Source organism: Amblyomma americanum, chromosome 10 (assembly GCF_052857255.1).
Source record: "Amblyomma americanum isolate KBUSLIRL-KWMA chromosome 10, ASM5285725v1, whole genome shotgun sequence".
Classification (NCBI taxonomy): Eukaryota; Metazoa; Arthropoda; class Arachnida; order Ixodida; family Ixodidae; genus Amblyomma; species Amblyomma americanum.
This window is the reverse complement of record NC_135506.1, coordinates 27,017,190-27,033,814: the sequence shown is the minus strand read 5'-3', so window position 1 is coordinate 27,033,814 and position 16,625 is coordinate 27,017,190. Positions and strand designations below refer to the sequence as shown.

At 44.3% G+C, this 16,625-nt stretch overlaps 2 protein-coding genes across 2 annotated transcripts; one reads left to right on the top strand and one right to left on the bottom strand.

Annotated features, from left to right (window-relative positions):
• Positions 1–2,931: 2,931 nt before the first annotated feature.
• Positions 2,932–4,151, bottom strand: LOC144108804 (omega-amidase NIT2-like). The gene has a single exon (XM_077641985.1). The coding sequence runs from the start codon at positions 3,914–3,916 to the stop codon at positions 3,056–3,058; it is 861 nt and encodes a 286-aa protein (XP_077498111.1). The 5' UTR covers positions 3,917–4,151; the 3' UTR covers positions 2,932–3,055.
• A 2,153-nt stretch (positions 4,152–6,304) lies between these two features.
• Positions 6,305–14,802, top strand: LOC144108778 (reticulocalbin-2). The gene is made up of 6 exons (XM_077641958.1): positions 6,305–6,707; positions 7,042–7,189; positions 7,508–7,655; positions 10,662–10,778; positions 12,825–13,033; positions 14,366–14,802. The coding sequence occupies exons 1-6, from the start codon at positions 6,497–6,499 to the stop codon at positions 14,535–14,537; spliced, it is 1,005 nt and encodes a 334-aa protein (XP_077498084.1). The 5' UTR covers positions 6,305–6,496; the 3' UTR covers positions 14,538–14,802.
• Positions 14,803–16,625: the final 1,823 nt, after the last annotated feature.

Genomic DNA, 16,625 nt, shown 5'->3' with positions numbered 1-16,625 from the left:
GCTGCCGGGCTTGCAATATTCCAGGAAGATTACTGTTGCACTGAATGACACAGCTTTGCGTCAGCTGCACCAAGGCCTATTTCAACGAGTTACGAGCAAAATCCTCGTCATGTGGGTGTGTGGTGCCATCAGTTGTAAACGTGACAAATCACAAACATTTCCTTTTTAACAACCAGCGAACACTTGTAATAAAATTTTTTGTTGATAGAAAAACATCATTTTCAGTGAAAATTTCCACTTGGAAAAACTAAAATGTCACAAAGTAGGAGAAGTATTTGTAAGAATGGACTGTCAGCAACAGTCTAAACGATGCAGAGGAGTTGGCTTTTCTGCAATGCATAGGTTCTTTACAACCATGTTATTGCATTCCGGTGCAGGGAAAACAAAAGCACACCTTTAGGAGTCTATATAGTAACTGTAGCACATTTTACAGCAATATTAAAACAAAGAAACAAGCAGATTCACGAGCATTCTGAAAGGTACTGAACTACTTTTAAGCACCCAATAACACTCACAATCATGCAATCAGTACACACAAGCATACATTTGATTGTTCGTTGCTCTTCAGGAATATACACTTCATTTTTAAAGAGTCCCAGCATTAATTTCCTAAGCATTTTATTTCTCTGCCAATCTCTCTGAATTTACTTTCTGCTTTGAGATCACCATCCGTCTTTCCTCTGCCTTGGCCACTATAGTCACGTGTAGGGCTTTTTGAGTTCTCTAATTTAAATAACACTGTAGTGATGTTCATACCTGAAAAATGTCACCACTCATTGCTTCCCTTTGAGTTGCGATAGCCATACTGCGCCTTGCTTTTGGACTCCCATGCTAAAAGTGTTCACCACCTGATACTGTGTGCACATAACTCTTGAGGGCCAATACTATAAAATAATGTGTGACGACATTGGTTATACTTGTTGTTGCTGCATGGAAGGCAAGGAAATTCTGTAGCATGTTAATTTGTAGCCAACTTGAGCAGGTATACAGGAAAAGGGGAAATACACGGTGCGTTCAAACAGAAACCGAACTCCTGAAATAGTGTGCCACCTGCCAGAGAGAGCGCACTGCAGCTACTAAGCGCACGCAACGGCAGGTTTAAACAACAAACTGCCATTTGTCGCATTTTTCATTTCACCAACTAATTTTGCTGCAAGCTTCGCAAAACTTTCATGGAAACATTTCAATCGTTTAGCCAGACTTTCGGGGAGGACTGTATGAGTCGCATGAAGTGCTACGAGTGGTTTAAGCGTTTTGAATGCGGCAGAACGTCAGTCGATGACGATCTCCAGCCTGGATGACCTTCCCCATCAACAGACGTTGACCATGTCTTGACAGTCCATGCTATGATACGTGAAAATCAGTGTTTACCTGTTCGAGAAGTTATTGACAAAGTGGGCATCAGCGCAGGATCACGTCATGAAAGTTTGTGACAAACCTGAGCTGCTTCGTGTTAGTGAAAAATTTGTGCCGCATTTGCGGAATGACAGAAACACCAGTGCTGAAATCAGCCAGGAACTGCTTGCCACTGCCAGTGACAATGAAAACTTCCTTAAGAACATCGTAATAGGTGACGAGGTGCGGGTTCATTGGCTACAATACCAAAACAAAGGGGTAGTCGTCACAGTGGTTGGGCAAAGGATCGCCTCATCCAAAAAAAGCATACATGAGTCGGTCAGAGATCAAGGTGGTGTTCGTTGTGTTTTTAGACTGCAAAATCCATTGTCCATCAAGAATTTGTACCAGGTGGTCAGATGGTAAACAAGGAAGTCTACCAGGGAATGCTAGCATGTTTGAGGCCGTGCGCAGTAAGAGGCCTGAATTGTGGGAAATCCAGATTTGGATGTTGCATCAGAACAATGCGCCAGCTCACGTGTAGCTCTGTGTCTGCAGCTACCTAGCAAAACATCACATTTCGATTGTGCCCATCCACCGTATTCTCCGGACCTAGCCATGGCAGACTTTTTCCTGCTTCACAAGCTAAAAATCACATTGAAAAGACATTTTTTTCAAACCATAAAGGAAATTCATGACGATGCGATGAGAGACCAGCACACCATCCCAGAAAGCGTGTTCCAGGCGGCCTTCCAAAAATTGGTTTGGTTTATGGGGGTTTAACGTCCCAAAGCGACTCAGGCTATGAGACACGCCGTAATGAAGGGCTCCGGAAATTTCGACCACCTGGGGTTCTGCACTGACATCGCACAGTACACGGGCCTCTAGAATTTCGCCTCCATCGAAATTCGTCCGCCGCAGCCGGGATCGAACCCGCATCTTTTGGGCCAGCAGCCGAGTGCCATAACCACTCAGCCACCGTGGTGGCACTTTCCAAAAATGAAAAAAATGACAGGAATAGTGTATTGCTAGTAAAGGGGACTACATGAGGGGGGCCAGTGCTTAAAACTTGTAATAAGCAATAAGATGCTATAGCAAAAGTTCTTTCTTTTTTAACACACCTCGTAAGTAAGAAAATAAGAAGGCAGAACTTGAGCTGAAGAGAGGGGGAGAGAACATAACAAATTTGGAAATAGAATTAGTAGCTATACGTATTGCCGAGGTGACGGCTGTCACTGCTTTGACTGAACGAGAAAGCTGAAAAGTATATACCTCAGCTTTCCTTTATGCCAGTCAGCTCCCTAAATATGTCAACAGCATGCTGTGCCTGACCAGCGCTCCAAGAATGTAAAATGGCACAGACACCTCAACGCTAAAATGTAAATTTTCAGTCCAAAACTTCATATTTGCTCAAGTATCTTCACCCACCGTTGAAAGATGGAGAAGGTTTGCAAATGTAGCACAGGAAACAAAGCAAAGCCACAAGTACAGCATACCACAAGTGCTTGCTGATATCAACAGTGGCATACAGTAGCGTTTGCAAAATAAATGGCACAGCAGCCTCATCAACAGTGGCAATATGTACACAAATTCTGTTTGTTGTTTCTAAGATGAACTGAAATTTATTAGACGCTACGCGAGAACTGTAACGTCTATTGCGAGACAAACAGAAGTCACCAAAATCAAAACCCAGTTAATGGTACGTGACCATACTATTCACTCAGGGCGCACGATTTCCATCACCAGCAGCGTCCACGCTCACGATGTCATAGAGGTCACTTCTCTTCTGTTTCGTGATCGGTATCTGATTCCTCACGGACTGCAAGTGCTCGAGGTCGACGTCACCTATAACCAAATCTTCCGCGGCGTCCGCCGAAGCAACGACTTTGCCCAGAGGATCCACCAGCATGCTATGACCCCACGCGACATAAGACGCGCCTTCGTCCCTAGCCGGCGAAGCACTGGCCACGTAAACCTGGTTGTCGACAGCCCTACCGCGCTGAAGCAACTCCCAGTGAAGAGGTCCCGTCGTCATGTTGAAGGCGCCGGGGTAGAAGAGCAGCTTGCAGCCTTGCTTGGCATAGAGCTGCGCCATTTGAGCGAAGCGCAGATCGTAGCAGATACCAAGGCCCACTTTGCAGTAAGGTGTGTCGAACGTCGTCAGACTGCTGCCCGCCGTGAAACAGTCCGACTCCTTGAACGTTATCTTGCCCGGAATGTCGATGTCGAAGAGGTGAAGCTTGCGATGCTTGGCGAGCATCTTGCCGTCGGGACCATAGACGAGGCAGGTGTTGTAGAGCTTGCCGTCTTCCGTTTCGGCCATGGAGCCGCCAATGAGATAAACGCCGTTCTCTTTCGCTGCCTTCGACAGCATTTCACTCGTCTCACCCGGGATCGATTCGGCGTACTTCGGGAAATACTGGACACCGTACGGAAAGCCAAAACATTCTGGTAGGCACACAAGCTTAGCGCCGCTTGCTGCTGCCTTCTTGATTTGATCGCCGGCCCTGGCGAGGTTTTCGGCTTTGCTCGCTTTTACAGCGAGCTGGACGAGAGCGACACGAAATGTGGACGCGGCCATTCCTATGATAAGCAAGCCTGCAACTTGTTGGCGATGCCGGGAGTGTGCTGTCTAACGGATCATGCGCTCCGGGAAATCAACAGGAAACAGACAGCTGGAATTTCACGGTGTCACTGCCCTATTCAGCAGGTATGGGCTCACCTACCTGTGGCTCATAGAAAGGTTTAAAGCCGAACGGCGATGAAACAGCTGCGCCTACAGCGGTCTACGGCTCGGTTCTGGCGTCTACTGTCGCTATTCCGACGGTAGCCGTGAAAAGAGTACCCAAAGTTTGACCACACTGTTTGGCAAAGTAGGGCCAACTTTTGTCTAACATAGGGGCGCGGGAACTTTGAAAAAAAAAATACTAAATTTTTTGGTGCATTGCATGGGTTGCTTCTTTTCTCGGGGTATTAAATTAATAAAAATATACAATGTTCTCATCTTATACGCTACTTTTTTGCTGAAAAGACTACCGAAAATGTTTAAAACAGACTGTTTACTGTAGCCACTTTTCTTTAAAGAGTTTATAATTCCAGCGAAACGGCAGTGCGCTCAATACAATACCGCCGTACGAAGAATGAGAGTGCAAACTTATCGCGCCTAATAGAGCTTTTATACGCGATCTTTACGCTTTTAGATGCAGAAAATTATTCTGTACGTCAACACGAAGCACGAAAGAAAAAAAAGTTACGGACGTAAAACATGCGAACGTCAGTACAATTCGATCGCAACTGAAATAATGAGAGAAAAATGCCAGTTATGGAAAATTCCTGTCTCTGATCGAGTCTGTCGCGATCTAGGGACAAAAGTCTCTGGATGGCGTGCTTCGTAAAAGAATCCGATTGCTCCATTATTAGCGGCTGGCCATGGAGACAGCACCTTTTAGGTCCATCCTATGCTTGCCGCATGCATTCTGCAATGCAAATAGTCACCGCCCATTTATGGCCAATCTCCCTTGTGGGTATGTGTCATGTTGTGAGGTAAACAACAACGACTTGTGGAGGCGAAAGTTGAAATCCTGTTCTTTAACCTCCACAAGCCTGGTCCCCAGCAGGTGGGTAACGATTGAGCTATAGGCTTCGTTTATCGAACACGTGGTCCAGAAACCTCTGTCCCCGACTGTACCTACTTCAAGTGGCTCATGAATGACTAAGCAGTGCTCCATTAAGGGGGTACAAAGCTTTGCAATTCCAAAATATTGCCAAAAAAAATTATTTTTGAAAATTGTTTTATCCGCTTGTATATGCTTCGTTTTTATGTCGTCCCGAAATTTTATTGCTGAAGTTGATCAGTAAGTACTCTAAAAAATTGTTTCGTTAACCGTGGGCGGCTATGCATTGCAGGGAAACGCTCGAAAAACGGGTGTTTTTTTTTTTCGTCACGTTTTTCTGCCCACATACCTCCATGACAGTATGGTATATTCTGACCCCGTCTATTTTGTTGCACTCCTAGGACAATAATGCAGGTCAAGACAGATTTTTTCTTTCAAAATTGTAGTAGTAGCTCTATGATTTTAAAGTTCTGGTATGAAATTTTCTTCTCAATCTAGATATATCAACGGGCACTGCATCGCTTTCCTCTCTTCCTGTCCCCTCACCTCTTTCATTTCATCTCTCCATTCTGCCTGCTATCCTTTATTTCCGCTGCCCCAGCTCAGGTGCTTCAGTATCGATGGCAGATGCCGGGGCTAGCAAAAATCTTTTCCTTCCTGTTTTTAGAGTAGTCACAAAGCTATTTTAATATGCGGAAAAATTTTCATGCAAATGCATAGAGACAGAATAATTTGAAGACTAGCGTTATCCACCCCTTCACATAGCCACTGTTAAACAGCAATATAATTAAGAGTCATCGCGAAAAAGTAAAGGAAAGCAATGAATCATGACAGGTTTCCAAAGCGCAACTGGAAGCCAACTAGTGCATGATTTCAACCGTTTTTTGTGGACTTTTTTTTTTTTACTGGCTCTAAGCTTACGAACATTAAAACGATTGGGGACATGAGCACTCGTAACTCCACAAATGCCTTATTTGTCCCTTTTTGCTTCCAAACTGTCTATTTTCTTTTTCACACATGCGGCACCGCATACGTTTCTCGTCGTGTGCCAAGTGCAATGCGCTTATAATTTCCAATGAATTTTAATTCGGGTGCCCTCCTCAACCCACTAGCTCGCGCTCCCCACCAAGCACACCGGATAAGCACACTCCTTGCAGCGTGCCAATTCAATTCCGAAAATTCCTTTCATTGTACGACAGATATGCCACACGACCAAGTGTTTGCTTTACCAAACAAACATATGCGGATCGGAATGGGCGAACCGTTCAAGTTTAAGCATTTCATTACTTTATAACATTTGAAAGACGCGCCAATGGTGGGAGTGTGCTCTTGTTTTACCGTTCCACCGTGGCGCTGCAGTCGGATTGTGGAAGCATCGGCGGCATTGGCAGTGGAGCACGTTACTGTGCTCTCTCGCGGCGATGACAGCAGCTGCATCCTGAGAAGCTGAAGTGCGATTAGAAGCTGTGCGGAGTCGTCAGTGTCATCAGCTGCTTGCCGGTGGACTAGGCTGACAGTGAGGAACTTTGTGAATACATCGAACTGCGATGCTTCCGCGTGCGATGCCGAGAGGCTTGGTTTGGGTGGCGGTGGTGTTCCACGTTTTGGTTATCGTGTTCGACGTGTCTTGTCACGACCACAGTCATCACAGTGGACTCAACAAGGAACGGGTACAAGACGGAACGATCGGATCCCGAGGACACAATCATCTCGACGCTAAAGACCATGACGCGAGCTTCGATCACGAAGCAATCTTGGGTAAGCTACGTGGGAGGCTTGTTCGAAACAATCGCGGGTTATCGCGGGCTATCCCGGCGATCTCACTCCACGCCGGCTCATCATTCGACACGTGAGCAAGCCGTTATGCACGAGTGATTCTTAAGTAAGCTCGTTGCCAGCGTCCTTACTTGCTGTCACTTCCTCCTTGTAGGCCCGTGGATGTGCGAAACCCGACCGAGCGCTAGAAATAGAAGCACAACTTGTGGCTTATGCTTGCCATCTCCCACTTCTCGAATCCTCAATCGTTCCTCCTGCTAAAAATAGCTGTTCTTTAGTAGTGCCAGAATTGTAAGGTAAAATGTCTCCTTTGCAGGCAGCAAAGATGCGGCTGAAGAGTACGACCAGCTGCCCCCCGAAGAAGCAAAGGCAAGGTTGAAGGAGTTGGCACTCAAGATGGACAAGGATAAAGATGGATTTGTGGACAGACTTGAGCTAATTGACTGGATCCTGCGCTCATTCAAGTAAGTAGCACAAGGTATAGTAAAGCCGCAAAACTTCCTGTGATGGATTTGTGCAAAGCCGAGCATAAGAGTCTTCTTTCTTTAACGTACGCGCTCATGTTAGCCCAGATCTTGCTTAGTGGCAGGACCGCTCTGTTACCGTGGCACTACACCATAGTTACCACATACCATAGTTTCATCAGCGTGGGATTAACATAACGGTTAAAGGCATGACAATTGGGGGATTTAAGCTTCTTGGGTCTAAGCTTGCTCCTGCTGTGCTTCCTTCCAGCAGTTTCTTCGTTCTTCATGTCTGTGTTTGTCCTTTGCACTGTGAAGGCTACTGACTCAAGAGGAAGCAGAGGAGCGGTTTGAAGAAGAAGACAAGAATGGTGATGGCAAAGTGACTTGGGACGAGCACGTGAGCGAAGCCTTTGGCTCCCCACAGAAGATTTCGGACAGTGACAGTGAAGACAGTGACTTGAGGGTGCGTATTGCTAAGCATTCTTTTATTTTTGCATAGTTTGTAGCTTGTGGAAGCCTATTTGCTTTCACCTTTGTGGCTCCTAGCAGTTAAAGTTCTGATTGAGTGATTTGTCTGAAATAAAAGATAATGCAGGTCAGATGCTGAGGCAAACTGAATCAAATTTAGCTCTGGTAAAAATGTAGATTCACTGTAGTACAGTGAAATTATGTAGCATGCATCAAGTCCCTCAGATTCAGTGAGTGCATACAGGATGCCATTTTCTACTTCACATAAGTGTGAGAGTGCAGGATAAAATCCTGGCCCTGGTGACTGTGTTTTCATGGAGGTGAAACACAAAAGGCGTTCATGAGCTGTGCAGTATCATCGTACGTTAAAGAATCCCAGATGGTCAAAATTATTACAGAGTGCCCTCCTCTACTGTGCCTCTCTCCTTCTCTTCATCCCTTCTTAGTTGTTCTCTGAGAATGAGACAGTTACTGTGCCATTCGGTTCCTTATAATTTTTTTTCCACAAGTGAGAGATCTTTTAGTTCTTGACTTTGTGAAAAATCAGACTAGTTCTCATAACGACTTCGTGTATGCCTCGTGATGTGCTTTTGTGTAAACCATGGCATGCACAGATTGGTTTCATAAAAAATGTGTTGTTTGCTGTTTCTTACAAGTGTGGGCCTATATCCATGCTTTACAACTGTACATATATGCGCTACACACAACCAGCCAACTACACAAAATTACTGATTTGTCACAGGCAGTGCATTGCCAGCGCTTAATATTTGATTGGTCTTGGCTGCTTTTGCCATTTCAGTTTTTGTTGTAGACTCTAATGGCTGTAATAAAAATATGCCATTCATGATGCTTCCTATTTGGAATGGTCCTTTTGGCCTAATGCACTATAAACTGAATTTCTATAATGGAAGGTGGCAGCAAATTCTTAGTGCAAAAATGGCAGTGGGTATCTTATTAGATATTGGTGTGTTTATTTATTTTATTCATTTTTGTCATATTGCCAACCTCTTAGGGGTTAATGTAGGAATGGGTTGAGAGAAATTGACTTACAGTTTTGTAGTTCCATTTGTGGCAACTGTCTACCATCATTGCAGTTTGACCTTGATGACCGCTAACACAAAGTTTGCATAGTTTTTTTTTTTTGCATTTCAGCTCTTTAAGCACCATAGCAAGTTCGATCGTGATGTGTTTATACGGATTAGTTGGCCATATTTCTTCCTGCATTCTCTCCGCATTTCCTCTGTAACTGCAGGCACCAGAGCTGCAAGTTTTTCTTGCACATGCAAGCATTCGCAATCCACTACAGCTTTCAGACTTCCTTTGTTTATTCATTTCAACAGCTGCCAGCTATAATAACAAAGATGTCATAAAAGCACATGCACTGTGCCTATTGTTTAAGCCGGCTTTAGAGGGGCTAATGATTCAACTAAAGTGAGGTGAGGCCAGCCAGTGGACTTTTTTCTTGTTTTCACTTTTTTGCTTCGCCATTGTTTCAAGCCATTTTTAGCATCTCACGCCTCGCGGAACATGAAGCTGAGAACAATACATGGACTGTCTTGGTTCTTTTTCTGTTTGTGAGTGAGGTATTCTTTCCTAAGTGACAACAGCTGCAGCAATCCTATTTCCATCTGGACATCTGTCATAACCGGCGTTCACTGCTGTGATTGCCGAAAGTGCCAGGTGGCTCTTCACTAAAGTGTGCTGGCCTTTTAATTTCAGGCTCTGTATCGTACGCCGATCACTCAAAATCCAGATGAATCACTGTCAAGTCTTGCAGAGTCCCTAAGAAGCAGCCAGAAGCAAGTGTGTACTCTGCAGACTGCTAAGGGCAGTCTGAGAATGCCATGTTGACTAACGAAGATTGAATAGATGGCTAGCCTTATGTAAGAGCAAGCGTGGAAGGCACTGCCTGCCAGACCTCACTGCAGGAGCACTGCAGGAGCAGGGCTTTCATTCTTGTAGTGAACTTGTAGTTGTAGTGTGGGGTAGTCTATGTCATTAGTGGCAGTCTTCGCTAGACATACTTTAAGCAAAAAACCAGCTAACATCTGTGGATGTGACAGGGATGTGGCGCCTTCGAGAGAAGGCATTTTCAGCTGTAGTCGTTCACAAAAAAACAGTCAGCATCAACTACTGTATATGCAAGACAGCTGTCCTATATTGTCAGTTGCCAGTTTTGAGAAGCCTGGATTGTTGGAGAAAATGCCTCCGTGAACAATTGCTGTGCCTAGGCAGTCTGTGTTGATCAGTGCTGTTTAACAGTAAAAATAATGAGGCATGCTCATTGTATACTGCACATTACAATTGGCTGCAGTAGATAGTGTCTGTGGATTCAGTTCTTGGGGAACTGTGTGAATGATATATTGATATATTTACTAATTTAATGCATTTATTCTGCACATGAATCAGTGAACAAATATAGTGTTCCTAGTTATGGTGCCTTCAATAGCTTAAGCGGTGGGGTAAGTAGATCTTGTGAGGTTACTGGATCCTATTGAGGTATGAAGACAGCACTAGTGACATTTAACAGAGAAGCTCTAAATTCGTTTCTGAAACTATTTTAGTAATTGCATTTTATGCAGTGAAAATTATATAAAATCCCAAAATTTTCTATATATGTCTTCACTGCCACAGCTGCACAATTTGAGGGGGGAAGCGGGCAGTCGTAGATGTGCAGAAGGTAAATTATGTACAATAACATGGTCACAGAAATCGTTATTGTTTGTAATAAAACACCTGAAAATGGTTTTGAAAATGTATACCGAGTAAATGTGAACAAAGATACTAAAAAGCAAAATAAAATGCTTCTAATTGAGCAAAACTACCACAAGACTTGGATCAGAATGACAACTTGCATAAAGTTTATGCAGCTCGCAATTCACAAAATATAGACTGTTGATGTTGCCTAATGCAAATTAAAAAAAATGAAAAGGCTTTCTCAACTTTTTCAATTGTTGTGAGGGGGTGGAGGCATTGAATGAATTGGAAACTTTCATTTCAGCTTCTTGAGGAGGATGACCGGTACTTCAAAGCGGCGGATGCTAACGGCGATGGTGTACTTGACAAGGACGAATTCCCCAAGTTCTCTCACCCATCCGAATTCCCCGAAATGCAAGAGGTGAGCCAGGACTTGGCAGGCCTTGCTTTTATTTCAGCCAGATTAGTAGACTAGGATCTGCTTAGGTATGATGACACACTTGAAATGTCAGTTTTCTTCAGAAAATGACATTATGAATTTTTATTTGTTTCTATAACCCCTAACGCTCTTCTACCTTCTGCAAAAAGAATTATGATTCTATCTTGTGCTGTCCACAAGTTACAGGCTAAATTGTTACCTGCACCATGCAAATGAAAGGAAGAAGGAAAGGTTATCTGCTACAAGTGCAAAAAAAAAAAAGACAAAGGAAATGCTGAAAACTTTCTTATAAGTATGGAGCATTTTAGCACTCTAGGACTTTGCTTTCTTGTGTATGTAGAACCATGTGTATCATTGCGGCTTCACCCACGTACCCTTTCTTCATTAACATGCACAACACCTGATGGAAAAGCTTCCTTTGGCATGGTCTTGTGTTTAAAAATCAAAAAGGTGGTAGCTTTCTGCAATCAGCTGTGCACGCAAGCATGACAGTGAAGTGCGAGTGCTCACTTCCTGTTAACAGAAGTGTAGCCTCTTCGATGCCGTGTTCGCTGACCATGTTAGACCAAGGCATGTTGAACCGCACTGGGGGTCTCATGGGCATTGCAGTTTGTACACTGGGGTCTCATCAGCATTGCAGTTTGTCTTGCTCCTCTCAAAGCCAAATTACCAACTGCTTGAAGCTGACGAGCTTAACAGCGAACTCCTCCCTGGCATATCAGTGTGCGCCGGTGCAAGAAAAATCCCTTGCACCACATGAAATGGCACACCCGTGATTTCGGTATGCTGAACACTTCTCTGTGCAGTCCAGCTTCACGCGCGAGCTCCAGAGCTTTGCAGTGAATTGAATATGCAGGCATGAGTAGTAAGCGTGCACGAAGTGAAGATGCCACACAAAGTCCAGAAGTGCATCCGCAAGTTGTTGGTGCGCTGCGCGATGTCCACAAAAGGACAACTTACGTGGATTGCACGTCAACAGCTTATCTTTTTGTCCACGCCAATACCACACGCTCTTTTCTGAATTGCGAAACTGGCACTAAGCAGCTATGTTGCTGTTCGCTTCGGTGAACTCCATAACTTTCTTCTTGAAAGCCGCTGTAAACTGCCTTTGTGTGCCGCTATTCATTGCTAATGAGGAATTGCACCAAAGGTTGAACAAAACAGTGCATGTGACGACTGAACACACCAGCGAAGGAAAAAAAAATGCAAGCTGCTGGAGATGGTGATAGTGCCCATACTGTTTTTAATGGGTGGGCCATGGAGTGTATGACATGGTCAAGTCAGAAACAAAAAGTAAACAGGAAAAAAGCAAACAGTTGTTCACACAATACGACTTTAACACTCGACACTATGGTTGTCTATGGCCAAAACCGCCGCACTGCACCAACGCACCACCAATGTTCCTGGTGGCACTTTGTCATTGTGATCGTCTAGCCCTGTTCGAGTTCTGGCTGAAGCCAAGCGCATCCGGTAAAGAGTCTGTAGTGGCGCGTGGTGGGATTCCAGCGCATCCCACGACAACGTGTTGCAGCATTTGTCCACTGGCTTTGGCTATCCTTTGGCTATATGGCTTTGGCTAGGTATCTGTCTGCAAGCAGGCACGCCGTAGTTTGCCAGACTGTGACTGACATTCTACTCAAGACCGCTATATAAAATGAGGGGCAACTTTAGCTTTTTTTTTTTTTCAGTAATAAAATCACGTCATGTATTCCGGTATATATGGTACGTTTTTGGTACTGAAGTCAACTGTTGTATGTGTTCTGCTCCTCAAATTTCAATTATGTACAAGTCTCCTTGAAAGCCATATTTATACAAAGTTTTGGTACACATAGCTAGACTTCTTATTCTAACATTCTAACAGAACTTTAACACAGACAAGTGTTCAGCCATTTCTGAAGCAGCGTTCGTTGTTTGATAATGAAAACTGAACTTAAAACCGCTTAACCCAGCTTAAAACCGTAGTATATTGCTTTGCGCTATCATTCGTCACGTTAAATTGACACAAACTGTGGTGTTTTTTTTATTTAGACACTGTACGAGGAGACAATGAAACGGAGGGACTTGGACAAAGATGGCTACCTCAACATCGATGAGTTCACGACAGAAGACCCAGACAAGCCACTCAGCAACGAGCAGTACATAGCGGAGAAGGAGCGCTTTGAAGTGGACTATGACAAGAATGGTGACAGGAAGCTTGACAAGGAGGAAACAATGAACTGGTTGTTGCCTGGAAACGAGTGAGTGTATTCTGCTTATCTGCTATGCAAGGTTTAAAGGCTATGGTAGGTGTTTATGCAGAAAATCATTGGAAAAGAAAAGACACTTGCAATTATTTGTTGGTTTTGGATACCTGCTTTATGGGGAGCATTATGGTTAGATGAGAGTAATTGAGACACAGACTTATGTTAAATGGAATTCGGACACCAAATTTTACTTACGTGTTCTTTCTTTGTAATGATGCACAATGTATTAGTAAACATAGATCGCAACATTAGGATTTGTCTACAGCTGTCGGGCAATTTATAATTGCATTTCTTCTCATATGTTGTTTTGATTTCTTTTTCTACAGCCAAACGACGGCTTGATGTTGAAGTAAACTTCATGTCAGATGAAGCATTAAAAAAAATTCGATGTTATATCAGTTTGTTCATACATTTTCATTCCTGCTCTTGGGGCAGGCTAGCGTAAAAATCGCAGTGAATGAAAATGGCAGAGGAATGGTTATATGCTTTTTTCTGGGAAGGGGGGGTGGAGGCACATGACCTGAGTCCAGATTGATGTCATAGCCACCATTTGTCTGCCGAATCCTAAGTAGCATCAGACAAGACATTCTGAATAAGCTATATACAGTAAAACCTGCTTAATTCAACTCCCATCAATTAACAGAACTGGATGGTATGGACACCCCATTCGATCCAGTCAAACGTATCTAAACTATAGCAACCAATGCCAAAGGAGCTGTCTGAAACATGCCTCCACAGTTTAAGCCTTTATTGACTGCTCTGTCATCCAAGACATATTGTCATCCCCACTATTTTCATGGGAAGACTCAAAAGCTACCGCATTTGCCAGCACGAACCAGAACCGAGTTGCCCACATTTTATTGGTACTTTATCACTATGCTCAGGCGTTCTGCACGGCTCCGCACCTACCTCGTGGAAATCATCTTCTCATTAAAATTTAGTAGCCTAGTGGCATCCTGCTGATGACCATCTGGCATAGCAACTTCAGTGTTTCCCCTAACAATGCCAACGCGTGTGCACTGAATGACTACAGGGCAATATTGAACGTTTCCACACAGATTTGCTGTCTCTAATTGCGTGATGTTAGAGTACTCGGAGTTAAAATTTTTGCAACAGCATGCATATTTTAAAGATGTGTATATTTGTTATGTTATATTGTTTTAACAAGTAATCAAAGTGCTCTTTATAGGAGCGCTTAGGTTTTTTTTTTCACTCATTGGCTGAATGACGGTAAAGCTGTAGTATTTGTATACTGATTACCTATATGCTGGAAATGAATATGAAGGTCTCACACTTCCTTTCTTCCTTTCATTGCCTTGCTTCCAGTGAAATCGCCGAACAAGAAGCAGAGCATCTTATAGCCAACGCTGACACCGACAATAATGGCAAGCTCTCCATACAAGAAATTGTAGACCACCACGAACTTTTTGTTGGAAGTGAAGCGACTGACTATGGGGAGCACCTGCACAACACCAGTCGGTTCACTGACGAGCTTTAGGTTCACATCATTTGTTCACGTGCGCATGCTGGTGTGTGTGTGTTTGTCCCTTTGCGAGTTTGTGAATGACGAGTGAGAGGTTACACACTGGGTATTTTTGCTACCTGTCAAATTAAGTTTTTTTTTGTTCTAAGTAAGCTGTTTTTGGTATGCACATGTTCAGGTTTTGTGTTATGTATTATTTATCCTTTTTTTATGTACTCAAAAGTGAATTGTTTCATAAATTGTTCATGACTGAGGAGAAAATAAAGAATCTCTCTGCTTCCTTCTATCACACTATATTTAATCTTTGTGGCTGCATGCGTGTAAAATCTGCACTAGCCTTCTTGATAACGCAAATTCACTCGGAAGAATTTATGGCAAATCATGACTGCATCCGTCATTTGCTTCAAGGCATGAAGGGCACTCTTGGTCTCATTCTTATAATAAGATGACTTTATTCTTAGTTACAGTTGAATCGCATTGCAACAAAGTTGAAGGATCCTCGTTATTCCATTACTATTTCGTTATAGCCGTTGCTTCTTTTTAGCTGTCAGTAACCTCGGCCGCAATTGCCGCATTCCAGTGGCCTTGCCTACCACAGCGTTGACCGAGAACAACATTACTGGCAATTAACCAGCTGCTGATGAGTGCTGTCACCGCTGTGGTCACCGGAATCATGCAAAGACCGACACACCTGAAATCTGAATGTTAAGCGTCATTTTCTAGGCCTTCTACCGCACTGACCGCTGTAAAAGCGTACCCTCGGTAGAAATTCAATCTCGAGTGCCCATTTTGGTTGGCTTCTCCGCATGACGCACGAGTACGCTTGTCACAACAGTCGCCACGCGGCTTCTCTGCATGACAACAGTGCCTTGTGGTGGAGGCTGGGTACGCCAGACCGAATTCGGCTGCCATTGCTTTGATTATGGCCGCCTCTGTGTCAACGGAAATCGTCTCGCGCTTTCATTTCCGCCGCTGTCTCGATATAGTCTGGACTGTGTGAAACCAGCGGAACGCCGATAGCGTAAAGCACGCGAAATGCACTGGCAAACGTTCAGACCGTGCAGCGGAAACGAAGACCAAACGGATATTGGGTGTTTCCTATGACCTCTGTCGAGGCGCAGCGAGTCGTGCGCACCGCGCAGCGTGATATGGTTTCGCAGGCCGCGTGCTCGAGTTTCGGCGTATACATGGGCGCACCGCCGTCAAAACTCTCGGACTGCCTAGCTCTCAAGCCTACAAGGAGCCGGCACCTGATGGTAGCAGGTCTTTCACCAAGCAACCCTGCTTCATACATTGCCTGGACGCAGGGACCGTACCATCGTTATCTACTGGACTTCATCAAATCAGCTAACCTTTTTCCATTCATTTAGATCATGCATCACACCTTCACCCATCACTGATGCCCTGGGGCAATAAATTTCGCTTTCAAAAAAAAAAGCCGGCGCCGACGAATCCTCCAGAGAAACGCTCCAAGCAGATGCCGTATAAAGCGGAAATAGTTTTGCGCGTGGGCAACACTGTTCCTGGAGAGCAGATGAACGGTTCGCGCGAATAGGTACAGTGGCAACCTTTGCTCCATGCCCTTGGTAAAGGGCGCAGCCATTCATCATCATCATCAGCCTGACTAAGTCCACTGCAGGACCAAGGCCTCTCTCATATCTCTCCAATTAACCCTGCCCTGTGCTAGCTGCGGCCGCCATAAATCCCTGGAAACTTCTTAATCTCATCCGCCCACCTAACTTTCTGCCGTTCCCTGCTACGCGTCCCTTATCTTGGAGTGCAGTCTGTTACCCTTAAGGACCATTGGTTGTATTTCCTTTCGCATTACATGGCCTGCCCAAGCCCATTTCTTCCTCTTGATTTCGTCTAGGATGTCATTGACCCGTTTTTGATCCCTGACCCACCCTGCCCTCTTCCTGCCTCTCAGCGTTACACCTACCATTTTTCTTTCCATATATCTCGCTATTATGTCCTTAAGTTTTACCCTTTTCTTTAGCCTCTTCGTTTCTGCCCCATAGGTGAGTATCGGTGAGATACAGCTGTTATACACTTTTCTCTTAATGTAAAATGGTACACTGTCATTCATGATCTGAAATCACCTGC

What these genes read in the sequence shown, in the direction of transcription:
- LOC144108804 (XM_077641985.1), bottom strand. Translation starts at nt 3,916, where the DNA reads ATGGCCGCGTCCACATTTCGTGTCGCTCTCGTCCAGCTCGCTGTAAAA.
- LOC144108778 (XM_077641958.1), top strand. Translation starts at nt 6,497, where the DNA reads ATGCTTCCGCGTGCGATGCCGAGAGGCTTGGTTTGGGTGGCGGTGGTG. An exon ending in CGATCACGAAGCAATCTTGG is followed by an intron (nt 6,708 to 7,041) that starts GTAAGCTACGTG and finishes TCTCCTTTGCAG; the next exon opens with GCAGCAAAGATGCGGCTGAA. An exon ending in AATTCCCCGAAATGCAAGAG is followed by an intron (nt 10,779 to 12,824) that starts GTGAGCCAGGAC and finishes TTTTTTATTTAG; the next exon opens with ACACTGTACGAGGAGACAAT.